The sequence below is a fragment of the Trichosurus vulpecula genome, chromosome 3 (assembly GCF_011100635.1).
Source record: "Trichosurus vulpecula isolate mTriVul1 chromosome 3, mTriVul1.pri, whole genome shotgun sequence".
Taxonomy (NCBI): Eukaryota; Metazoa; Chordata; class Mammalia; order Diprotodontia; family Phalangeridae; genus Trichosurus; species Trichosurus vulpecula.
This window is the reverse complement of record NC_050575.1, coordinates 123,677,204-123,704,051: the sequence shown is the minus strand read 5'-3', so window position 1 is coordinate 123,704,051 and position 26,848 is coordinate 123,677,204. Positions and strand designations below refer to the sequence as shown.

The 26,848-nt window shown below is 40.3% G+C and overlaps 1 protein-coding gene across 1 annotated transcript in view; it reads left to right on the top strand.

Moving 5' to 3' along the window:
- The window catches only part of C5 (complement C5), a 130,192-nt gene that overhangs the window by 74,782 nt on the left and 28,562 nt on the right, over window positions 1-26,848 (top strand). The window contains exons 26-33 of the mRNA XM_036749092.1: window positions 268-427; window positions 2,840-2,935; window positions 9,096-9,267; window positions 11,278-11,483; window positions 15,926-16,078; window positions 18,845-18,907; window positions 21,930-22,011; window positions 26,106-26,163. Coding sequence (XP_036604987.1) covers window positions 268-427; window positions 2,840-2,935; window positions 9,096-9,267; window positions 11,278-11,483; window positions 15,926-16,078; window positions 18,845-18,907; window positions 21,930-22,011; window positions 26,106-26,163 — 990 coding nt within the window. The remainder of the gene's footprint in view (window positions 1-267; window positions 428-2,839; window positions 2,936-9,095; window positions 9,268-11,277; window positions 11,484-15,925; window positions 16,079-18,844; window positions 18,908-21,929; window positions 22,012-26,105; window positions 26,164-26,848) is intronic.

Genomic DNA, 26,848 nt, shown 5'->3' with positions numbered 1-26,848 from the left:
TTGTAAATAGAGAAATTATGAATAGTTTGGTACAGATCCAACATTTTCCTCTGTATGTTATTTTTAGGACAAAATTCCAAGAGATGGAATTCCTGAGTTAAAAATATGTTTTAACTCTTGTTATATATTGCCATAGTGCTTTCTAAAATGTTTGCACTTATTTTCAGCCTTACAAATAACGTATTAGATTGCCCATCTCTCTATATCTCTGACAACACTGAATTTCATCTTTTTTTGCTATTTTTTACTTGGCTTTATTTTGGATAGGTTTACGGCTCTTGCCTTAAGAATATTTGGACAAGTAAATAAATACATACCACAGGAGAGAAATTCAATTTGCAATTCATTATTGTGGTTGATTGAGAAATGTCAGTTGGAAAATGGATCTTTCAAGGATGATTCTGACTATCAGCCAGTAAAATTACAGGTAAGGAAACCATATGAGGAGCAATTATTTCTATTAACAAGTCTGAGCCCAGTTCTCCAGCTCGTGTTGGAGCATATGATGAGAAGAAAAAAGAAAACACTTTGTCCTCATAGAGAAATCTTCCATCTGAGGGAATAGGGGCTGTCAAAGGCTACTCTCTACAGCTATTCTAACATGCCACTCTCTCTATGGAAGAGATGGTGATGAGGGTGAAGGGTCACAGTCCCTTTCCCAACACAATTGCCATTCGTCACTTCAAGGCAGCCAGAGAGAGAAATCCCTTTGGCCTAAAGTTAGTGCCTATTGTATACACACTCAGTTCTGACTTGGGAGCTAATCAAAAGACTTTTTTTTCCACCAGCAATTAGGGGACAAGAAATAGTCACAGAATATCTGCATTTACTCCGAAGAGGAGAGGTGGCCCCCTCCCATCAGGCACATGCAGAAGCAGGCTCATAAATGTGCATGTTTCCAGGACTGGATCCTCACTGGCTTGTTATATAATGAATCAATAATTTATGAACAAATTTTTATAAGAGTCCACAAATACTATACTTTACCTGAGATGAGAGATAAAGCCAAATATAGGATATCAGTTAACTAGAGATATTGGAACCTGTTTGGAGGTTAGAACTCCAAGGTATGAACAAGGTCTGAATGACTATAGAGTTTGATAGCGCATTTTTATATAACTGCTCATAGTTCATAAAACACTTTCCCCATCTTGAGAGGTAGTCAAATTATTGTCATCCTTTTACAGAAGAGGAAACTGAGGTTCAAAGAGGAAACTGAGGCTCAAAGAAATTAGAGACTTACTAACAGTCACATAGCTAATCAATGGCAGAACTGAGACTCAAACAAGGGCTGTGGATTTCAAATCCAGTGCTCTTCCTACTGCATTCGTTATTTAGCAGTCTATGGCATTGACCCTGCATACTTTGGATATTCAGAATTGAGACTTTCAAACCATAAATCACAGGGGTCTCCTGAATAAGGGTAAGGATTAGACCTTTGATTTTATTGTCCTAGAAAACTCTCTCTAGCAATGCGATTCTGTACCTTTTCTACAATTTATAGTCTTAGAAAGTTGCCTAGAGATTAAGTGACTTGCTCAGGATTACAAAGCCAGTGTACGTTACAGACAGAACTTGAACCCAGGTTTCCCTGACTCTGAGGTCCGTCTTTAACCACTATACCTGGCTTCTTCACACGCACACACACACACACACACACACACACACACACACACATACACATATATATGTAAAACCATACTATACATACTTCTATTTATCAGTTCTTTCTCTGGATTCAGTAGTGTCTTCCTTCACAGATCCTTTGTAGTTAATTTGGGTATTTATAATAGTCAAAATGACTTAGTCACTCAAAGTTGTTCTCAAAACAATATTATTGTTACTATATACAACATTCTCCTGGCACTGCCCATTTCAGTCTTCGTTATTTTATGCAAGTCTGTCTATGTTTTTCTAAAATCATCAAGCTCGCCATCTCTTACTGCATAATTGCATTCCTTCATGATCACACACCACAACTTGCTCAGCCATTCTCCAACCGACAAGCATCCCCACAACTTCCAGCTCCTCGCCACCACAGAGAGAGCTGCCATAAACATTTTAGAAGATGTAGGTTCTTATCCTTTGGCAACAGACTCAGAAGTGGTATTGCTGAGCCAAAGGGCCTTTCAAGAACTCCTTGGGCATAATTCTAGATTGCACTCCAAAATGGCCTTGTCAGTTCACAATTGCACCGACAGTGAATCAGTGTCCCAGTTTTTCCACAAGGATCTCCGACATTTGTCTCTTACCCCTTCAATCATTTTAGCCAATCTGTTAGGTGTAAGATGGTATCTTAAAGTTGTTTCAATTGGCATTTACCTAATCAACAATGATTTAGAGAATTTTTATATGATTATAAATTGTTTTGATTTCTTCATTGGAAAACTGCCTGTTCATATCCTTTGACCATTTATGAATTGGGGAATGATCTATATTTTTATAGATTTGACAAAGTTCTTTATGTATTTGAGATATAAGACCTTTATTTGAGAAACTATAAAAACTTTCCCCCAATTTTCTGCTTTCCTTCTGATCTTGGCTATATTTGTTTTATTTGTACAAACCTTTTTAATTTAATGCAATAGAAGCTATGCATTCTACCCGCACACTGCTCTTTATCTCTTATTTTTTCATAAATTGTTCACCTATCCATAAGTCTGATAGGTAAGATGTTCCATGTTCTTCACATTTTCTTGTAATATCTCTCTTTATATCTAGATCATGTATCCATTTTGACCTCATCTTGGTAAATATGTAAATAGAAGCATTACATTTAAATCATATGTTTAATCATATGTTAAATCATATTTTAAATCATTTGCTGTTTTTTTTTTAGGGTACCATACCTAAAGACACAGAAGAAAAAGCTAGATATCTCACAGCCTTTACTCTTATTGGAATGAGAAAGTCATTTGAAATATGTCCAACTGAGGTAAGTGGTTTTAAAATTTGTTCAAGATACATATGCCCATCACCCAAAGTTATTCCATGTGCTTTGCCACCAAAAGACCACGCATCAAATTTATATATATAATATAACATTTTATATATATAATATGACATTATATATGTATATATAATATAACATTTTATATGTATATATTATATAACATTTTTTATTTTCATATATATAGTGCAGGGCTCTCTATATATGGTCCAGTTCCATCTAGCATTCCTTTTTTTTTCAATAACAGAATTCTTATCAAATTTGAGAGTCATGGGAAGCTAAGTGGGACAGTAAATTCATTGGATGACAGACACAGGATCCCAAAAGATTTAGATGTCCTAGAGTCTCAAATGGGCTGAGGCTAATAAACTTAATTTTTTTCTTCTGTACCTCAAGGATCTATCATGTCATAGGTCTGAATGGTCCTTCCACCAATCACAGTCCCTCTCTAACTTATTAGGATGGTCTTCCTGTACTACTGTGACTGAAATATTCATCACACTGAGGCCAAGCTGGTGCCAGGTTCATACTCAAATACCTTTCCAACTTGGTAGGATGACCTGTGAGACCTTTGCCAGGAGGTTCTTAGCTAATCCATTCTAATCAAATTGGCATTTATTGGAGTTGGCTATGTGCTAAGTCCTCTAAATACCAAGATAAAATGAAAAACAGTTCTGCTTTCAAGAAGTTTGCATTCTACTCAGGATTCAACATGTAAACAGACAAATATATGTGATTATTTGAGAAGTGAGAAAGCTAACAGCTAGGGGGATCATGAAAGCCTCCTGTAGGATTTGGAACTTAAGGAAGCCAGAGATTCTAAGAGATGGAAGCAAGGAAAGAAAGCATTCCAGGCATGGTAAATAGCCTGTGCAAAAGCCTAGAGACAGGAAATGGGAGATCATGTCTAGGAAGCGGCATATACAGCAGATTGGCGGGAACACAGAATATATGCAAGGAGACTAATGTGAAATAATGTTGGAAAGGCAGATTGGAGCCAAGAAGAGGAGAGCCTTAAATGGTAAGTTATGGAGTTTGTATTTTATCCTAGAGACTAAAGGGTGTTTAATGGCTTTCCCCCCTTCCTTTCTTCTCTATTTTATTCTTTGTTGTAAGAATAGTTCCTGAGGCATGGGGTGGAGGGTAGGGTGGGGAGGGGGAGGAAGGGAAGATAGGTTGAAAAGGGAAAGTAATTTCAAAACAAAAGATTTCAACAAAAATTCAACAGTAAGAATAAAAGGATTTCTGTGGAACAGTGAAGGCCTTCTGGAGATTAGATAAATAAATTTGTAATGGATCCAATAAGAATGACTAGGCAATTATCTCTAATAGCACTCAGTAGCTTGTATGTAGGAACAGAAAAGGCATATAGGGAGTATGGGATTTGGTCAAGCATGCATGGCAATAAGACAAGAATATAAGGAATTCAAGAATAGAGAACCAAGGACAGGGTAATAAATAACTGGTTGGGGGCAGAGCCAAGATGGCAGAGTAAAAGCAGGGACTTGTTTGAAGTCTTCCCCAAACCCCTCCAAATACATGTAAAATGACTCTAAACAAATTCTAGAGCAGCAGAGCCCACAAAATGACAGAGTGAAACAAAGTTCCAGCCCAAGATGACCTGAAAGGTCGATGGGAAAAGTCTATTGCACTGGCTTGGGAGAGGAGTGCAGTCCAATGCAAAATGGGCAAGCACAGACTGGGTCCCAGCAAACCTGGACAGGCCTCGGGAGACTGAATCACTGGCAGCTGTGGTGGTTTCCAGAATTCTCAACCTACAAACACCAAAGACAACTTAGAAGCTCAGTAGAAAAGGTCTGTCAGACCTGAGTGAGAGAAGGGCATGGTCTAGCCCCAGCCCTGGGGCTGTGGCAGCAGTGGTGGAGGCAGTGGCTGCTTCCGGAGCTCTCAGCCCACAGATGGTGGGGGAATCGAGCAGCTGATCAGAGGGGGATTGCCGGGATCTCTTTGTTGGTACTGAGGCAGGATTCTCTTGCTTTGCCTGTGCTTGGATATGGATTGCAGTCCTGGGTGGTGGTCTTTGGTCAAGGAGGAGTGCTGGCATGGCAGAGCTTGTGGTGGCAGTGGAGAGGGAATCCTCCTCACAGTTCCAAGGCAGAAAAGAGTGCTTGTGGTCACTCAGAGACCAGAGCACAGGCCAGGAGAGGAGTAAACACCTTTCCTTTGATCATACCACCTTGGAGGAACTGAAAATTTACATGTCCCTAGAAGTGTCTCTGAAAACAGCTATCCCTGAAGCTTGGGACAATACACTCTCCACACTGGAAGCAGAGTCCTACCTTAACAAAGAGTTAAAAAGTCAAGTAATTGGCTGGGAAAATGAGCAAACAGAGGGGAAAAACTCAGACTACAGAATCTTACTTTGGTGACAAAGAAGATCAAAATATACAACTAGAAGAACACAACAAAGTCAAAGCTCCTACATCCAAAACCTCCAAGAAAAATATGAATTGGTCTCAGGCCATGGAAGAGCCCAAAAAAAGATTTGGAATATCAAGTAAGAGAAGTAGAGGAAAAGTTGGGAAAAGAAATGAGAGTGATGCAAGAAAATCATGAAAAATGAGTCAACAGCTTGCAAAAATACTGAAGAAAATAACACCTTAAAAACAGACTAACCTAAATGTCAGAAGAGGTCCAAAAAGCCAATGAGGAGAAGAATGCTTTAAAAAGCAGAACTGACCAAATGGAAAAGGAGGTCCAAAAGCTCACTAAAGAAATAACTCCTTTAAAATTAGAATGGACCAAATGAGAAATCCAGAAATTATTAAGCAAAATCAAAAGAATGAAAAAATAGAAGATGGTGTGAAATATCTAATTGGAAAAACAACTGACCTGGAAAATAGATCCAGGAGAGATAATTTAAAAATTATTGGACTACCTGAAAACCATGATACAAAAAAGAGCCTTTCAAGAAATTATCAAGGAAATCTGCCCTGATATTCTAGAACCAGATGGTAAAATAGAAATTGAAAGAATCCACTGATCACCTCTTGAAAGAGATCCCAAAAGGAAAACTCCTAGGAATATTGTAGCCAAATTCCAGAGCTCCTAGGTCAAGGAGAAAATATTGCAAGCAGCCAGAAAGAAACAATTCAAGTATTGTGGAAACACAATCAGGATAATACAAGATTTAGCAGCTTCTACATTAAGGGATCAGAGGACTTGGAATATGATATTCCGGAGGTCAAAGGAGCTAGGATTAAACCCAAGAATCACCCACCCAGCAAAACTGAGTATAATTCTTCCGGGGAAAACAATAAATATTCAATGAAATAGAAGACTTTTCAACATTCTTGATGAAAAGACCAGAACTGAATAGAAAATTTGACTTTCAAATACAAGACTCAAGAGAAGCATGAAAAGATAAACAGGAAAGAGAAATCATAAGGGACTTATTAAAGTTGAACTGTTTATATTCCTACATGGAAAGATGGTATTTGTAACTCATGTAACTCATTCTCAGTATTAGGGTAGTTGGAGGGAATATATATATGTGTGTGTATGTATATGTATACACACATTTGTATATATATACATATATACATCTATACATACGCACACATTATATATATATATATAGAGGGAGGGAGAGAGAGAGAGAGAGAGAGAGAGAGAGAGAGAGAGAGAGAGAGAGAGAGAGCAACCTCAGGGTGACTTGAATATGAAGGGATGATATCAAAAAAATAAAATTAAGCAGTGAGAGAGGAATATGCTGGGAGAAGGAGAAAGAGAGAGGTAGAATGGGATACATTGTCTCACATCAAAGAGGCAAGAAAAAGCTTTTACAGTGGAAGGGAAGATTGGGGAGGTGAGAAGGAATGAGTGAGCCTTACCCTCATAGTATTTGGCTTAAGGAGGGAACAACATACACACTCAATTAGGTATGGAAATCTATCTTACCATACAGGAAAGTAGAGAGGAAGGGGCTAAGAGAGGCGGGATGATAGAAGGGAAGACAGATTGGGGGAACAGGTAATCAGAAGCAAACACTTTTGAGAAGGGACAGGGTCAAAGGAGAGAATAGAATAAATGAGTGAAGGATAGGATGGAGGGAAATATAGTTAGTCTTTCACAAAATGATTATTATGGAAGTGTTTTGCATGACTACACATGTATGACCTATATCGAATTGCTTGCCTTCTCAGTGAGGCTGGGTAGAGAGGGAGGAAGGGAGAGAATTTGGAACTCAAAGTTTTAAAAATTAATGTTGAGAATTGTTTTTACATGCAACTGGGAAATAAGATATACAGGAGTATGGAAATCTATCTTGCCCTACAGGAAAATAGAAGGGAAGAGGAGAAGAGAAGGGGGTAGTGATAGAAGGGAGGGCAGACTGAGGGAAGAGGTAATCAGAATGCATGTTGTCTTGGGGTGGTGGGAGGGGAGAGTTGGATAGAAAATTTGGAGCTCAAAATCTTGGGGAAGTGAATATTGAAAACTAAAAAATAATTAATTAATAAAAAGAAAAAAATAACTGGTTAACAATAGAATCAAGACTTTCAAGTAAGAGCTTAATAGGCATGGCATATTGTGAAAGGATAGAGCAGTAGAATAATGGGGAGTCACAACAGATTTAGGAGGAGAAAAACAATGAGAAATGGAAAGATAGTAGATTTTGGTGTAATCAAGGAATTTTAATCTTTGGTGTGTGTGATTAAAATGGAATAAAGTTGAAGGTCATGGAAACAGGGAAGGTTGATGAACTGTGAAGCAAGGGTGTTTAAGAAAACATCAATACATATATTAAAATCTCTAAATATAAGGGCAGGGGAAAGTAAGACTAGAAACCGGGTACTAGACTCTTTGAGAAAGGAGGGAGAATAGCTGTGGGGCTTATAGATGACAGCAGTCAGGATTGGGATAGAGTAACACAGAATGGTGGCAGCAGGAGAGCCTTCTGGAATTGGCAATGAGGAGCAAGGAGTATTCATTTCTACTTTTCTCCTCATCCAGAATTTCAGAGGTAGTGGGGGAAAGGGTGTGAGAGAAGAGGGATCTAATACTGGAAAAGGTTACCATGGACTTAGTGTTTTCTGGGGAGAGCCAGGTTTCTGGAACTGTAGGAATGTTCAAAGTCAATGGAAAAGGTCTAAGCTGAAGGAAAGTTTGTTAATGGTAAAATGAAGGTTTCAGCAGGCACAATGGAAAGGGAGGACAGAGCAGAATAGAGACTTAGGAGGGGGAGTGCTAAGGTGGATGAAGATGAAGGAGGGAGGAATAATGGCAGGAGAAGGGAGCCAGTGACTGCATCCTGGGCATTAGGAAAGGAAATGGTAGGAGTATGCTAGCCAAAGGAATGAAATATAGAACATTCAATGGTCCTCTGACCCTCAAGGGTCCAGCATCTACAGAGGATGGTGCCAGTTCTCTCTCAAGAGTCAAGGGAAAATAAAGGAATATGGGTCAATAAATATTGGTAATTAGGCTTCCTGGGGCCTGACTAAAATTTACATTTAGGACCAGTTCCTTTATCTCACACTAAGATGGTGGGAGATGATGCTGAACAACCATGTTGAAAAGATTCTTTGCATGTAGAGCCATATGTTGCACCTGGTGCCTGTGCCCTACTTCTAGATGAGGTCCTGATGATAAGTAGCCTAATGTTCTAGTCTTTGGTCTCAAGCAAGTTCCTGGTGGTAAGAGACCTGGTGTCTGAGGTGATTGATGTCTTTGGTCCTGGGTGAGGTCCAGTTTAGTAAAGGTTTATCCTCTGCATCCCAGTTCAGTCATCATGGAAAACTGTAGCATTTTTGCATTGAATCAAGGCAGAACAACAGTGTTCCAGGATTTTGGTGGCAGGGTTCAGGTGGCAGGGTTCTAAACCAAATTCTGAACAGGGTTGGTGGTAGGGCATACCTACCTTGGCTCCCATGATAGTGGCTGGAGAAATAGTCATCCTCATGTTCCTGATTGTGGGACCCTGGAGATGTTCTTACCTCTGTATTCTGGCTTCTGCCCTCATCAGTCAATGAAAACTGTTCCTTCCAAAGTTACCAGTGATCTCTGAATGGCCAAATCTGAAGTCTCCATGTTTCTTCAACATAAAGGTGTAAGAGTAGGTGGTGTCAGTTGCCAGGACAATGCTGGGCAGCGTGACCAATGTGTCTTCCTCACTTGTTTTCAGAAAATCAACGAGGGGATCATCAAGGCTGAGTCCTACCTCCTGGAAAATGCTCTACATGCCCAGAGCACTTTTACTTTGGCCATCAGTTCTTATGCCTTGGCCCTTGGGGTTCCATTTCACCCTGGTTTTCGTGCCATCTTTACAAAGCTGAAGAGAGAAGCTTTTGTTAAAGGTATGGCAATTAATTTCTCCATTCCATAATTAGTTATTGATTATTTCCTATGCCTGAAACCTTTTACTAGGCACTGAGAGGAATACAGTGACGGAGTGAGGATGGTGATGGCTGGAAGTCAGGAGACCTGGGTTCATGTTCTAGTTCTACAACTCACTAGCTACATCACCTTGAACAAGTCACTTAACCCCTTTGAGACTTGTACTTCTTCTGGGAGAAAACAGTCATAGTCAAGGGTCCCCAAAAGCCTGTAGAATTTCATAGACTAGATTCAGTCTTGGAGGTTTACCCTGATGGGTCAGTATCTCTCTTGGCTTATTGTCCCCCATCTGAAGTTATTGCAGAAAAATGTCTAATATACTCATATTAAAGCTCATGGCTAGACTTCACCAGATATAGTAAAAGGGACCCCCAGCTCCTACAAGAAGTTAAGTTAGCATAAGCAAATTGAGGGTGGTATAGACTTTATTTCACTCCACCCAAAATTCAGAAGATGCGAAAGCTTCGTGGACACCATAAACAGGTATAGAAAGCACTTAAGGCCCTCAATAACCTATGAGCTCTCCCATGAAGCAAATTGAGCTTGGATTTGCTATCAGGACAAACCTTTAACATTCCTGCAAGTACTGTTTTCCCACAGAGTCCCACACAGCTCCCTCCCCACAAAACCTATAGAGCTACTCTGTTGTTAGGATTTCCCCTAGAAGGCAAATATACCTTGGGGACAGCTGAACAAACAACTCCCTTCCCACTGACCTAGCCCTGTCCATGTAACTTATTGACTTTACTCTCCAAGCAGAATACGGTGCAGGAGCTATGTGGATTCTTGTCTTCTTTCTTTATGCTATATCAGGAAGACTCTAAATATATAATCCAACTGCCTGACTCTCAAACCTGTGAGGCAACTCCCCCAAACTGGCACTACTCAGTTATTGTTCTTTTCTGGCTAGAAGGCTAGATTCCAGGATGCTGCTGCCTTGGGCATTCAGAATCTCCCCTCCTCGCCACAGGAGGTATGCGTTCAACGCATGCCTTTCTTTGCCATATACTTCTGCTGCAAGTCACTGTCAACTGCTCCTGGGGGCCAGGGGATCTGCACAGGGCCACAGATTCTCTTCCCAATGCCATCCCCCAAATACTGCTCTATTGTTGTCTGTATTCTCAAAGGCCAGACTGCAAGAAAGAGGGAATTGGTTTCCCAAGTTATTTTTATAGGCCACAGATAGGAATAGATGCTCTGATAAGAACATGTTCCTCAGAGTCTCAGGCAGACAATCAACAAGAATTCCTTATGTCCTATCAGCAAGTAAGGTACCCATGGATCACTCCTCAAGGGGTGAAACCTCTCAGGTGCTCTCAGACAAAGGTCTATACCCTGTGACCTCATCAGGTCACATCAGATCAAATTAATCAATTCCATTGATTAAATCCATTTATAATCTATTTTCCAAAGTTGTTCCAAAGTAATTCATAAACACAAGGGATTTCCCTTACCTCTCCAGGGACTTAAGTCTGCTCTCTCTGTGCAGACAAAGAGTTCTTAACCTTCTTGGGGTCATGGACCCTTTTATCAGTCTAGTGAAGCCTATGAATCCCTTCTGAGAATGTTTTTAAATACACAAAATACACAAGGTTACAAAAGATGGTATTATAATATTTCATTGCAATAATGTATTATAATTTATATGACCATTCCTCTATCAATGTTGCATTTGTGTGTGTGTGTGTGTTTGTGTGTGTGTGTGTGTGTGTAATTAGTGGGATAATAGAATAATAGATTTAGAACTAAGGGGAATCCCAGAGGTCATCTGGTCCAACCACTTGAAAACTGCAACACAGATGACAATTGACTTGCCCAAGGTCACAAAGCAGTAAGTACAAAGTCAGGATTTGAATCCAAGTTCTAGATGAGTAATATAGATACTAACTAGCATTTAGAGAAGGGGGAGATCCGAGGAATTTAAATTCTACATAATTTCAGCAAATTTACTTTCCATTCACTTCTTCTAGGCAATCCACCCTCTTACCGTTTTTGGAAAAATGGTTTTAAAAATAAAGATAACACTGTTCCCAGTGTTGCTACAGCCCAGATGGTAGAAACCACTGCATATGCTTTACTTTGCAGCATACTTCTGAATGACATAGATTATGCTAACCCCATTATCAAATGGTTGTCTGAAGAACAAAGATATGGAGGTGGATTTTATTCTACCCAGGTAATACTTCTTAATGTTGTTTCCTCATCCCTCATTTACTTTCATGGTCCCCATGTATATTCCGTTTTCATGTCTTTGCTGCCACCAGTTCCACCAGAAATATAAAAATATGTTATTTCAAAAAACTTTTGGATAATGGGATTTTAGAGTCAGAAGGGACCTTACAAATCACCTAGTCCAATTTGTTCATTTCACAGATAAGGAGACTGAAGTCTAGAGAGGATTTGTGACTTACCCAAGGTCACACAGAGGGTAGGGTAAGAAAGCCAATATTCAAACTCACCTCTTCTGACCAAGATCTATAAAATTCCTTCCATAGTTAACCTGTGGATCAGAATCGGATCTCTGGGTGTATTTACATTGAGTTTGATCTTGGGAGCATCACAATGGCCATATACTCTTTGATTCATGTCCTACCCAGACTTTCTTCTGGGAACATCAGATGGAACTCACGTAAATTTCCAAAATAAAGGGTGAAAGTGCCTTGATTTCTATACGAGCCCTCGGATTAATAATTCAACTCAATTAAACAAGTGTTTATTAAGTGAATTCCATCTATATTTACAATATATATGTATATTCTATGTATCCATTATATACATATGGATCTACTTGTCTATGTTATCTCCCTCATTAGGATGTAAGCTCCTGCTTTATGTTTGTCTTTCTGTCTTTAGCACATGGCACACAGTAGCTACTTGGTAAATGTGTATTATTGAGCACAATGTAGGTTTTGCTTAGCTTTTGTTGTTTATTGTTCAGTCTTTTTCATCATGTCTGATTCTTTGTGACCCCAGTTAGGGTTTTCTTGGCAAAGATACTGGAGCAGTTTGCCATTTCTTTCTTCAGCTCATTTTACAGATGAGGAAACTGAGGCACACAGGGTTAAGTGATTTGCCCAGGGTCACACAGCTAGGAAGTGTCTGAGGCCAGATTGGAACTCAGGAAGATGAGTCTTCCTGACCCCAGGTTTGGCACTCTATCCATGGCACTGCCTACCTGCCCTTTTGTTTAGCTGGACTGACATAAAATGCAAAACACTCATATCAGAGTCAATTGACAGTCAAGGCAACTCTCCTACCTGCTCTAGTGGGCCTCCATCTCCCCCAGGGACCTGTGTAGTGTTCCTTGTTTATGATATTACCCAAGGCTTAAATGTCCTTTTACAAGGGCAAAGCACTCAGGGTCACTAAAGAGTTAACCCTTTTCTTTCTGAAGAGAACCATTTTCTCATTGGTTCATTCAAATGTACTGAAACACTTCTAATACTACCCTGGTTGCCTCCCTCCCTAAACATGTGAAAACCCTCAGTGGTGGTAGAGCCTGAAGGAACTTTTCCTTCTGGAGAGCTCTGCCTTTCTAAGGACCATCTACACAGTCACAGGATCATAGACTTACAGCCAGGAGGGACCTTAAAGTCCAACTCACTCATTTTATAGATGAGGAAACTGAGGCTCAGAGAAATCACACAGCTAGTAAATCCCTGAACCAAGATTTAAACTCAGATCTTTTTACTCTAAGTCTAATATGCTAGGCACTGCACCATAGTACCTTTGAGTAGTCCACACCTCTCACAGCCCCATTTGAAGAGCAAGGATCAAGGTCTCGCCTCTACATCATGGCTATTACTCCTTGACTCCAACTCTAAATTAATCCTAAAACTCCTTTGTTTGGTCCCTAAATCCTTCTGCCTGGTCTCCAAACTCTTCTGCTTGGTCCAGGAGCTACCATTCCACTGTTGTTATTTGAGACCAAGAGGTTTCCTGGGGACCTGCATGTATGTAAAGGATTTCTTCCACCCAGAGGGAATGTGCTGATAAATGTTTAACAACTGGATCTCTGAAAAAATGTATGCATGACACAACTTTATGTTTAATCTGCATTATTAAAAATTTTTTCCATCACTTTCTTAAGTCTGGATAATCAAGAAAACTATAAATTAATCCTAGATTTGTAGTTTTTGCCCATTTCTAAGGTATAAATGATCACAATAAAAATTTAACAATCAACTCTGAGCTAAGCCAGTATGAGCTAACTCCAACACACCTCTCCCCCCTTCCCTCCAGGGACCCTAGACTGAGTAGGCCAGAGATTTTAAACTTATTTTATTTTACATACTCCTTTTGTCAACCTACTGAAACCTTATAGACCTCTTCTCAGAATAATGTGTTTAAATGCAAAAAATAAAATGTGTAGACTTACAAAGGAAACCAATTATATTGAGATATAATTGTCAAAATATTTTAAAAAATAAAAGCCAGGTTCATAGATCCTGGCTTAAGACCTTCTCTTCTCTATCCTCTATCTCTCCAGCAGCTCTCTAGGCCACTAGGCACACCCACTATGTTTATATCTAACACTAACTATCCTAGTACCACTGTCTGAAGGCTAGGTTGGTTAGATTTCACCCCTCACTGAGGGTTCTTCAATACCCTTAAGGTAGGTAGAGTTGTGTAGGCTCTCTGCAAAGACTTGAACCCTAACGAGTGGTGTCCCTTCAAGTGTAAGGTTGGTCCCCTGCTCCATTTAACCATTAACAGATTAGCTTTTACAAAGCAATTTACTTTAAAATGTATAGTCATGAATGTACAAACTTACTTCACAACACATAGGAGGTATAATCTCTGCCACCCCCCCACACTTATACCGCCTCAATCTCTGGGGAGAGAAAGGGGATGAGGTTCATAGCTTAGCTTAGTTCCCATAGAGCACAGTCCCACTTCCAAGTTCAAAACCCTCCTAGGGCTCAAGATCTAGACATCCTTGCTTTTCAGGGCATTCCTGTTGGGCTGGCTGGCTCTAATATCCTACCTAGAATCCTGGTTCCAAGACTGCCAATGCTCAAACTCCCAGGTCCAGTGGGTCAGGTGGGAACTACTGCCTGGCACTTGAAACTGAAAAACTGAGACGAGCCCCATCAGGGCCTACAGGTTAGGTGATCAGAACATGATGCAGAGGCTCCTTACATATACATGATGTAATTTGAGCCCCACGGGCTTCCTTTGAGGTTGTTACTACAGATTATATTCTCTCCATTTTGCAGATAAAGAAACTGATGTTCAGAGAGGTTAAGTGACTTGCCCATGGGTACACAGCAAATGTCAAAGCAGGGTGGGAACTCAGGTTTCTCCTAACTGCAAAGCCAGTGACCTCTCCCATATGCCAATCCATCTCTCATTGTTTCCGTTCCTATGATCTTGGATGAGTCGTTTAACCTCTTGTGGTCTTGCTTTCTTTTCTCTGTAAAAATTACAGGTTTGCTGTGTGACCTGAGAGAAATCACAAACTCTCTGGTCCTCAGTTTCCTCACATGTAAAATAAGGGGGTTGGACTGATTGATTTATAAGATTTCTTCCATTTCTGATAGTCTGTGATTCTGTAATAGTAAGAAGTCAGTCAGTCAAAAAAGCATTTATTAGGCACCCATTGTGTGCAAGGCACCGTTCTAAGCAAAAGACAGTCCTTGCCCTCAAGGAACTCACAGTCTGATGGATTGTAGAATTGTAGGTCTGTTTTAGGGTGGCCAAGATTGTGAGGGGTCTGAAGACCATGCCATGACCTATGAAGCTGAAGGAACCAGTGATGTACAGCTTGGAAAAGAGAAGAACAGAGGGAGGAAGGGGGAATATGAACTTGTCTTCAAATATTTAATGGGCTGTCAAGTGAAAGAGTTATTAGACTTATTTTACTTGTCCTCAAAGGGAAAAGCAGGGAGCAATGGTTGACTCCAGCAGAGAGGAAAGAAACAGCTAGCTAAAGGGAAAAACTTCCTAATAATCTGTGTTGAATCTGTAGTTTTGTGAAATAGGGCTTATTGTGACTGTAGTCTAAGCATAGTTAAGTATTAATAATAGCTAGTATTTATATGGTACCCTTGGGGCATCTAGGTGGTACATTTGGTAGAACACCAGGCTTGGAGTCAGGAAGACTCATCTTCCTGAGTTCAAATCCAGCCTCAGACACTTGCTAGCTGTGTGACCCTGGGCAAGTCATTCAACCTTGTTTGCCACGTTTTCCTCATGTAAAATGAGCTGGAGAAGGAAATAGTAAAATACTCCAACATCTTTGCCAAGAAAACCCCAAATGCAGCAACAAAAATATGGTACTTAAGGTTTTCAAAGCACTTTACAAATACTATCTTACATTGACTCTTGGAGGTAGGTATCATTATTAACCCCATTTATAGAAGAGGAAACTGAGGCAAACAGGGGCTGTGACTTACCAAGGGTCACACAGCTGATAAGTATCTGAGGCTGGATTTGAATTCAGTTCTTCCTGACTCCAAGTCTAGTTCTCCACAAACAGTGCCATCTAGCTACTATTTTGCATTGTAACGAATGTCATATTAGATGAAAAGATGCTTTGCGGCTTATAAAGGGTGAAGCAAATCTAAGCAATTATTGCTGTTGGTCATCATATATCTCTTCACTGATTTTTCCCAGGATACAATCAATGCCATTGAGGCCCTGACTGAGTATGCACTCCTGATTAAGAAGCTTCAGTTGAATATGGACATCAAGGTTTCTTACAAACACAAAGGTGACTTCCTCCGCTACAAAATGACGGACCAGAATTCTCTGGCGAGACCAGTGGAGGTAACTCAAAAAAAGTGTTTAGAAATTAAATATGAACTCCATAATGGTTTCTAAGTTGACTTTAAAATGACATTAAAAAAAGATTATAAATCTGGTATTACAGAATATCAGAGTTGGAAAAGACACCAGAGGCTTCATTTAGTCCCAATCACACCTAAAGGACACTCTCCACTATACAACACCCTTGGTTATTGTTCTTCAAGCTTTGGCTCGAAGATGTCAAAGGATGAGAAACTCTCTTGTTCTCCAGGCAGCCCATTCTGCTTCTGGATAGCTCTAGGTGTATGTTAGCTTTTCCTTACATCAAACCCAAATCTGCTTCTCTATAATTTGTAGGCACTGCTCCTAGTAACCCTGGGGCCAACCTGGTCTTTTTTCCAGGCAGCAGCCTTTCAGATATTTGAACATAGGTATCATGTCCTTCACTGTATCTCTCAGACCTAACTATTCTCATTGGTTTCAATCAATTCAATCAGTCTTCCAGTGGCATGATTTCAAAGTTCTATAACCCTCAGTTAGATAGCCATCAGTTTCTCTGTTTCCTCCCTAAAATATAGTGCCCAGAACTGAACACAATAGTCCCCATGTGCTCTAACCAGGGCAGAGCAAGAAGGACTGTCTATCATCTTCCTTATTCTGGGAACTAAGCTTCTTAATGGGGCCTGTGATCATATTAACCTTTTTGACTTCCATATAAAAATGTCGACTCATTTTTAGGCTATAGTCCACACAACTCACTTCTATCCCCGTTCCGCCCCCCACCCCCCATTCCTCAATAGATCTTTTTCACAAGAACTGTCATTTAACTTCCCCTGACTCTTTACCTGGGGAATTGGCTTTTTGAATCCAGACAGCAGACTTTACTTTTATTAGGGAGGCAGTTGCCAGATCAGCATAACATCTATGCCCTTTATTCAAGTCACTGATAAAAATAGAAAACACTCTTGTAGACAAAATAGATGGCCGTAGTTAATTAATGGTCTTCTAGATCTAAAATTATTTAGAAGTTCAAATCTGAATATTAAGAAAATAAGGGAAACTTTTCACTGTTTGGTTCTCACTATGAGAAGCAATGCCATGCGGTGGAAAGAACATTAATGTAGAAATCAGAAGACGTAGGAGCTAGTCCTCCCCCTGCCTCCACCTGCTGTGTGACCTTCCCTCTAGAGCCAATGCCAATGCCAATGTTCATCTCGTGTAAGTCATTCACACCTGGTTACTTTACTCATATTACCTAGCTGCTGTCCAGGAAATGGGCAAAGCTGCATTTCAAGAAAGAGAGTTTAACTTCTGGGTTTTTCCTTATGCCAGGTCTGGATGCTATTTGTCATGATTATTGAGTTTAATTTTTTTTAATTGAGAAAGGAAAGAAAAGTTGGGCAGAGATAGAAGAGAGATTTCAAAAGATGTAGGAGATTAAAAAATTATCATAGATTTATAGCTGGAAGGGGTCTCAGAGGACGTCTAATCCAAACCCCTCATTTTGCAGGTGAGGAAAATGAGGTGTAGAAAAGTTAAATGATTTTCCCAGAGTCCTACACCTACTGAGTATCAAAGCCAGGATTGGAACTCAGTTGTCTCTTTTTCAAAGGGAAGCTCTTTAGCCATTACACCATATTGCCTTTTATCCATTTTGGAGTTTTATCCTGTGCCTCTGGTAATGGCAGTCACCTTAGGTCCACGGAAAACCATCACACTGCTATGGATTGTGAAAAAACTGGATCTGTTTAAAAATGAAAATTTGTGATTATGCACATTGGTTAGGTTATTCTCTCAAATAGAATGAGTTAACTCTGTAAGAATGCCAATGGAGCCATAAGGAAGCATTTGGGTGTCAGCACATTTTCATTTTTCTGGCATATTCAGCAAACCAACCCCAAATAAATGTCAATATTTCAATGCAAGCATAATCATCCTGGGTATTCCCTTCATCAGTGCAGACATCCCCCATCTGCGTCCTCTCATCCTAGGTGAGTTTTATCCTCATCTTTGCATAAATACTTCAAAGAAGAGCCACAAATCAGACTTAAGGCCTTCCCCGGGCTCTTTGTAATAGTCCATCAATATCATTGCTAACAATCTGTCATCCATCACCCTTACTCTGTGTCTGGCCAGCCTCCTGTTCCAATCATACATGACCTTAGTGATACTGTTTTATGACACTTTTTAACGTGTAAGTCATTGCAGGTAATTTGCTGTAGCAAATTGCTTTTCCCACCGCGTCTTTACGTTGTGCTTAGGCCGCTGCCGTTGTATTTCTTCTGAGGTGACGATGTGATCTGAATCTGAAGCCATATTCAAGTACAACCCTGGAAGCAAACAGCACTTCCTCTTTGAGAACCAGTGTAGCTAAGTGCAGAGCAGCCAAGTGGTGCAGTGGATAGAGTGCTGGGCCTGGAGTCAGGAAGACTCATCTCACTGGGTTCAAATCCAGCCTCAGACGTGTACTAGCTACGTGACCCTGGGCTCCCTGTTTGCCTTAGTTCCTTATCTGTAAAATGAGCTGGAGAAGGAAACAGAAAACTGCTCCAGTATCTTTGCCAAGAAAATCCCAAATGGGGTCATGAATAGTCAGGCACTCCTGAAACGACCCAACAACAACAACATAGCTAAGTGCAAAGGGCTCATCGACCAAGGGGGTCATCTAGGTGATATTTTGCTATGGAAGCTACAGCAACCCATAAGGCAGATTTTTAATATGTACTTTAAATGTTGCATTTATTTTCAATGTCAAATGATAAGAGCCATGTTTCTTTACCTTTTCAGGTACCTTTGAATGATGACCTAGTAGTCAGCACTGGATTTAGTAAAGGCTTAGCCACTGTACATGTAAGTAAGTGCTCATCTGGAAAATATCAGTGAGCTAAATATTTGCTTCTGCCATTTCACACCCACCTCATAAGGGAGTAATTCACCCAGGGAATTCTGTCTCTTCTTCCATGGAAGCCTCCATCCACAGGGCTAATGTAAGGCTTGCTGTTAATTCTGTCTGGAACTATAGTAGCTTCCTACATAATTTTCTGTTGAAGAAAATTAATCATAGCATACGGAGAATAGTACATAGTCAAAGTTTCTCTCCAAATTTTGAATATTTGTGTAAATACATGGATCAGTTTTTGTACATTATTTTTTTGCAATGCTCTACGGAGCCCTGGTTTCATATAAGGTTTCATGAAATAGTAGAGAGAATGCCAGATCTGGAGTTAGAGCACCAAGGTTTGCATGCTGTGTTATTTATTCCCGGTATAACCTCAGGAAAGTCTCTTGGCTTCTCTGGGCCTTACTTTACCCATCTATAAACTTAGAGGGTTGGACTAGACTCTGAAGGTTCCTTCCAGTTTCAAGGCTATGATCATACAATCTCATATTCAATGTAGAAACTCCCTTCACAAAGAGGGATTACTTCCCAAGTCCTGGGTCTGAAAAAATATTTTGTTTTGTTTTTTCTGGTGGTCAAACTTCCAAGGATGAGCCTTCTCTGAACTTAGCTAAGTTGGTCCTTTGGATTACAGGAAATCAATGGTCAGGCCTGTAATTAAGACTGTAGCTTTGAAGGAGTTTGTACTATACTGGCCCAGACTTTGAGGATCCAGAATGATTTTCATTCCATGATGAAGCAATGGAGTATGACTTAAGTAGAAGTTTTTTTTAAAATCTATTTTAGCATGTTGAACAGAGGCAGTATGGAGAGGCTGATAGAGACCTGGCTTCAGAATCAAGAGTACTTGACTATGAGACCCTGGGCAAGTCTCATTCACCTTTTCCATGCCTTTGGCAACTCTCTAAGACTATGAGTTGCACAGAAAATACTGATCTTCATTGGTAGAATAGGTTCCTCACCTGTAGATCCTCTCCCCGATCTAGTAAAAAAAAATGAATACAGTATTTTTCTAGAGATTTTTCTCGACTATGTTACACACATGCCTATGTTGTTGAGTAGAACACAAAGAAAATAATTTTAATTTTTCTTATTTGCTCATAGTCATCGTTCTAAACACTAAATCTCCTTGGAACTGTACTGCAACAAGGCCTTCAGAGATGCTTGAGCTAAAAAGGCCTATTTGTCCCTTTACTGAATGGCCACAGACTGTTGAACTTTTGGAGTTATTATATCTGCTTTTTATTGTTGTCGTCAAATTGTCAGAAGTCATTTTTCATCATTAATGTTCTTGTTTTACCCCCACTGCCCCCGCCTCAAACTCTTTACTCACTTGCTGGTTCTAATTGGTTCTGAGTGGACCAGCTTCATCTTGCGCCCTGACATTCTGCCTCAGATTCCCTTGTATTCCATTACTCCATGCAGACATTATTGGGGGTGGGGGGAAGAATTGTGCCGTTCGGGTATACCACATCTGACAGGACTCTTTTTATCACTGTCCCAGAACTGGAATTGCTCAGTGGGAAAAACAGAATCCCAGGCCTGCTTAGTCTAACCAATTGGACACACAAGCTAGGCCTATCTGCCTGCTCATGTTACCTAAAGTCTCCACTCTCTCAAAAATATATACCGCTTTGGCATTACTCCCAGAGTAAACCCAGACCTCCAGAGATCTAGAAAGGGACGCCTCCAAAACATTGACATAGATTCACATTCTCTCAGCTTCAAATAGTCCAATTACTCTCTAACCATCTTTGATCTCTAACAATTGATTGTCCTAAATATAACTTGAATCCTTTGCCTGCACACTATTCTCTGCACACTCTATTCTCTCCATCCCAAGGGGCCATTTATCTACTCATACTTACTCAGATGATTGACCAGGAGGAATGAATGAAAAGCTAAGTTCTGAGAACAAATAAAAAAAGCAAAGACAATCCTTGCCTTAAGTTGCTTACATTCCAATAGGGGTGGAGACTTCAAATATAAGGGAAATAGTGGCTTAGGAAGGGTATTCTGGGTTGGAAAGTAACAGAGATGGTAAATGGAGCTATAGAAGAGGAGACTGGCACAACTTTCCGAGGAGATGAATTGATTAAGGCAGCTAGGTAGTGCTGTGGTTAGAATTCTAGGCCTGGAGTCAGGAAGACCTGAATTCAAATTTGACTTTAGACATTTGCTAAATGCTAAATGCTAAATGCACTCATTTTCCAGCCTATTTCTTGACTTTGAACTTTATGCTAAAGTTGGGGTCTGCTCACCTGGGGGTGGGAAGCACTGTGCCAAGCTTTGGGCTTTTCATGTTGCTGCCTTCAGAGGTAATTCTGGGAGTCTGCAAGTTTTCAGTACTTCCAGGGTGGTGTGGTCTAGAGAGAGGTGTGGTCACTGCTCTTCTGGCCTGCACTCTGCTTTTTACCCAGGAAAGACTCTGTTCTCCTGCAGCCACAAGTGTGAGGCCCTGAAACTGTGATCAAGGCCCCTCCTCCCTTGTGACTGATCACAAACGCCTCCTCTCTGTCCTGGAACCGCAGCCCAGAACTACTTGTGGGCAATAGGGTAGCCACTCAGCACAAGCTGCACCCAGTGCCACAAAGGGTCTTGTGTAATCTCTTTCTGACCAGTTGTCTAACCCCCTTAGTCTCTCTGGGCTGAGAGCTCCCAAAGGGGCTGCTCCAGCTATTGAGGAGGCTTTCAAGGCCTACCACTGTTGTTCCTGCCCCATTCCAGGCCCCATTGTTACAGACCTCTCCTGCAGACATCCTAAGTTGTCTTAGGCTAGAAAAATGTCTCCCTCTGACCTTTCTTTGACTCTACCATTCCAAAATTTGATTCGAGGCATTATTTTAAAATTATTTGGAGAGAAATGTTGGGAGAGTTCAGCTGGATCCTGACGTTCTCCCTTCCATCTTGTCTCTGTCGTCTCTTCCTTTTTTTCCCTTTTAAATCTAAAATCTTTATTTTTTCTCTCTGTAGGTAAAGACTGTTGTTTATAATATTGGTACTTCTAAGGAGGTCTGTAACTTTGAGTTGAGAATTGAATCCCAGGACATGGAAGGTAAGTTAGTCACATATAACATTGACAATGTTTTGGATTAAGCACAAGATTGCCTCTGTGAAAATCTACTTTGGATTAAAAAAAAAGTAGTCCAAAGTTAAATGTTCTCAGCTCCATTCTCTAGCCTGTAGGATTGTGGGTTGAGATTCCAAATGGGCACTGCTACTACAGCTAAATGAATTATTTGCAGTAATCACTGATCAGGAATCATTCTGACCAATATATTTGGTATTTTGATGGCTCAGCAATCTCAGTGGTACTGTTACTTCCATTATTGCAGACTGGAATCTCATCATACTTTCTCATTCTGTGTAATCTTTCCACAAATCATCCTCCATTGGAGATTTACAATACCCCCAAGGAGCTGATTGTCTTGTAGGACAATGAGACATCAACACAGAAAGCTATTATAATTCATAGTATTACATGACAAGGCCCTTAGAGGATTACAAAACAAAATCCTATATGAGGTTTGAGAGGGAAGGTTATTATCAATAAAGGCAGAGATAGGGAGAAGCAAGGAAGGCTTCCTGGGGGAGGAGGCACTTAACCTGGGTTTTGATGAGTGGGTAAAATTCACAGGGTGCAGACGGGAAACAAGAGCACTCCAGGCTTAGAGAACAGCCTAAACAGACACAAAGACATGAGTATGAGATCTCCTCAGAGAGCAGTGAGCTGTTCAGCCTGGTAGTAATGATGCCTTCCACTTGTTCTTTTAATATCTTGAACAAACCCCAAATAGTCAATTAATAAACATTTTATTAAGCACTACTATGTGCTAGGCCCTGTGCTGAGTGCAGTAGATACAAATAGGAAAAAGAAAAACAGTCCCTGCCTCCAGGAGTTTACAATCTAATGGGGGAAGACGACAGACGAAATAAAGATCAAAAGTGGGGGGTGAGAGGAAGAGAAGGATAATACTATCCATCTGTTGTCTCTCATCTTCGCTACCTGATCAGTCGACTTCCTTTTCTGATCAGACACAGAAGTCACGTGATGTAGGGAGTTTTGTGAACTGGCCTGATACAAAGATAATTAAGAGTCATTTTATCTTTGTGGGGTTTACACTCTTGCAGGAAGAATTTGACAGATATTTAAACCTTACAATGGGCTTTATAGAGGTGCAAAGGTCCTACAAAGGTCAAATGGTAGAAAAATTATTGATCTTAGTCTTGACTCCATCTGGTTCAGGCTTTCTGATCATCTCCCATCTGTCTATTGCCACAGCCTCCTAATCAGTCTTCCTCCTTCCCTTCTCCCCCTTCCCCAATCCATTTTCCACACAATTGCCAAAATTAATTTGTGAGTCACAGGTGTGACCAGGTCACTCCCCGCTCAGAAACCTTCAGTGGAGACCTTTTGCTTCTGGGGTAAAATACCAACTCCTTGGCTTGGCACCTAAAGTATTTCCCATTCTGCTTCCATTTCCAGCTCAGTTCATGTTACCAACCTTTTACACTTTGCACATTCCAACCAAATTGGCCTCCTTGCCACTCCTCATACATGGCATTCTCTCTTCTGCCTCCAGGACTTTGCACAGACTGTCCCCCATCCCTGGGACTCACTCCCTCCTCACCTTCACCTCTCCCACCTCCTACCTCCTGCGGGAAGCATTCTGTTATCCCCTTAGTTGTTCATGCACTCTCCTTCTTCAAGTTATCTCATATTTACGTACCCGTTTACACATTGTATTTTCCCAGTATAATGTAAACTCTTTCAGGGCCTATATTGTTTTGTTCTTTTTTTTTTTGTATCTTCAGTGCTTGTACATAGTATTCCCCTTAGGCTTAGAGCTTAAAAGTCATCTACTCCAACCTACTTATTTTACAAGAAGAACCTGAGACCCCAAAAGACTAAGTGACTTGGCCAAAGGTCACATAGGTGGCAAAACACAGAGTCCAAATTTGAACTCAAGTCTGACTTCAAAACTATCGATCTTTCCGTAAATGCTTGTCGAACTCAACTGAATTTTTTTCAGGAAAAGTATCTTATCTAATGAGTTAAAATTATCTTGAGTATTTAATTTGGTGCCATGTAGGGTCTTATGATCATAGATTTCAAGCTGAGGGCAGAGGCCATCCAGTTTAATCCCATCATTTTACAGTTGAGGAAACTGAGTCCTAGGGAGGTTGTGACTTGCCCAAGCTCATACAGGTTGTGAGTAGCAGGGGTGGGATTTGAGCCCAGATGCTCTGACTCCAGAGCTAGCATTCATAATTGATCAAAGCAATTCAGCCAACAACAAGCACATATTAATCATTTATTATGTACTATGTTCTTTGCCAAGTATTGGGGATACAAAGGAAGGCAACCCTGCCCTCAAGGAGTTCTCATTATAGTTATGGAGACAAACATGAAGATAACTGAGTGTGTACAATATATCTGGGAAGTATTCTCAGTGGTAGAGGCACTAGCAGCTGGAGAGATTAGGAAAGGCCTCCTGTTGAAGGTGAGATTTGAGCCAAGTCTTCAAGGAAGCCTGGGAAAGAAGAGGAAGAGGTGAGGAGGGAGGGCCTTCCGGAGACAGGAGACAGCCAGGGCAGAGGTGTGGAGGTAGGAAATGGAGTGTGAGGAGGGGTTAAGATAGGGAAAGATGGAGGGTATAACCAGTACAGGAGTAATATTCTGGGAAAGAAGCAAGGGATGGAACAGTTGGAGGTCACAGTGAGGATGAATAAAGAGGTTAGGTACAAAAGGCAGAGGGAAAGATGGAATGCAAAGAGATTATGATTTGGAAATAGAATTGCTGAGTTCATGAATATTTAAGAGGAACATGTGTAGGTGATGGCAAGATCAAAGATATGACCATGAATAGCTAAGGTAGATAAACATATCTATAATATATGTGTGCATATATATATGTGTACATATATCTCTACATAGATGTGTATATGTATATGTATATAGATATCTACACACATGCATATACACATATACACACAAACTATATATAGATATATGTACATATACATATATGTAGATATAGAGCTATCTACACATATATATGTATACACATTTATATAGAGATATATTAATGTATTATTAATGTCAATAATAGAGCAATATATATTCCCTAGTATGAGGGCAGGAGTTATGGTGAAAAGAAAGACTGAACCAGTCAGGACAGGAGAATGTCTCCTAGCTCAGTAGATAATGGCCACTAGGATCTGACTAGAGTGATAAATTTGAATTGAATGAACCTCAAAGGAGAGGTTTCTAAGTGATAGTGGTAGACAGAGAAGTAGCACTGGGGAACAAAGAGTATTCCAATTTTCCCCTAAGACAAGTGAGTCAGGAGGTATATAGTAGAAAGGGTGTGGAGGAAAACAATAATCATCTGAAGGGATTCAGGTCTCAGTGAATGCCAGGGAATGGACAGAGTGAGAAAAGAAGAGTTTTAAAATGAAAAAAGCTAGTTAGTTATGAATAGAGCAAGCATTCCAGAGGGCACCATGGAAGGCACAGGCAGAGCTGAAGTGGGACATTGGGAGAGGAGGGGTGAGGTCGATAGGAAAGTTGGAAATGGGGACTGGAGTTTGTACACTAGAGCTAAGAATGGAGGATCACTAATCTGGGAAGACCATCAGGGGCATGGGAATGAGCTAAGCATTGAGGAATGAGTTCAAGAAGAGTGTAAGGGGTTGGAGAAAGGTCCGTGGAGGGATACAGGTGACTAGACTGCACAAGGACCGCCCGCAAGGGCCTGGCTTAAGTTCTTGTGGCTAAGGCAGAAGTCAAGAGGTGGGTAATAGGTAGAGGCTAATCCCTGGTCTGGTCACAAGGGCTTGGCTGAGACCCTAGGGAAATTCAATCTTATATTCAGATATAAATGAGGGGGGGAAGGAGAGGGATAGTCAAAGTTCTTATTCTTCTAGAACCCATAAATTTTTATTAAACTTTACTATCAATTTCCAAATGACATATAAAGCTTCATATCATATAATATTTATTAAGGGGAATGCATATTAAATGTAACTCAATTCAGTAAAACTTTATTAAACACTTACTATATAAATGACCCTGTTTACTTTTTATGTTTTCTAAATAATTAAGAAAATGATGTTTATATAATTCTATTTTTGCGTGTGTGTTAGTTGACAGCTATGGAAGATCTAGTGAATCAGGAGATAAGCTCATAATAGCTTGTGCCAGGTAAGTTCAATTCCTTTCCTATAAATAGAAGTTATAGGGCTGAATTTCTCCTTTAGCCAACAATATTCTCTTCTCTGTAAAAGTACTTGGAATAATGAAGTACTTTAACTACAAGGGAAGGGAACAAGTGTTCATAAGGACTTACTATGTGCCAAGTATTGTACCAAGTGCTTTATAGATATTATATTATTTTATTCATACACACCCTGGGAAGTAGGTGCTATTATTAGCATCTCCACTATACGGTTGAGGAAACTGCGGTTAAGTGACTTGCCCAAGGTCATATAGCTAGTAAGTATCTGAGGCCAGATTTGAACTCTGGTCTTCCTGACTCCAGGCCTAGTACTCTAGTCACTGAGCCCCCTAACTACTATAGAAAAGAACTATGAACATAGAATATTAGCAAATAGAGCATGGAATATTAAAGCTTAGAAGCATCTTAGAAGATAAACTGTAAAAGCATAGATTATTACAATGGAAGTTTCCTTGGAGGTCATCTCTCTCACATTTATAAATGAGGAACTGAGGATCATGATGGGGAAGTGACCTCTTTAAAGTCACTTGAAAGTGGAACACAAGCAAGAAAAAGTCAGACAAGAATCCAGGACTCCAGACTCTCAATCCAGGGCATGTCCACTATAAATGCCCTCTTTCTGAGGAGGCAGATGAGCTAAAAAATTGGGAA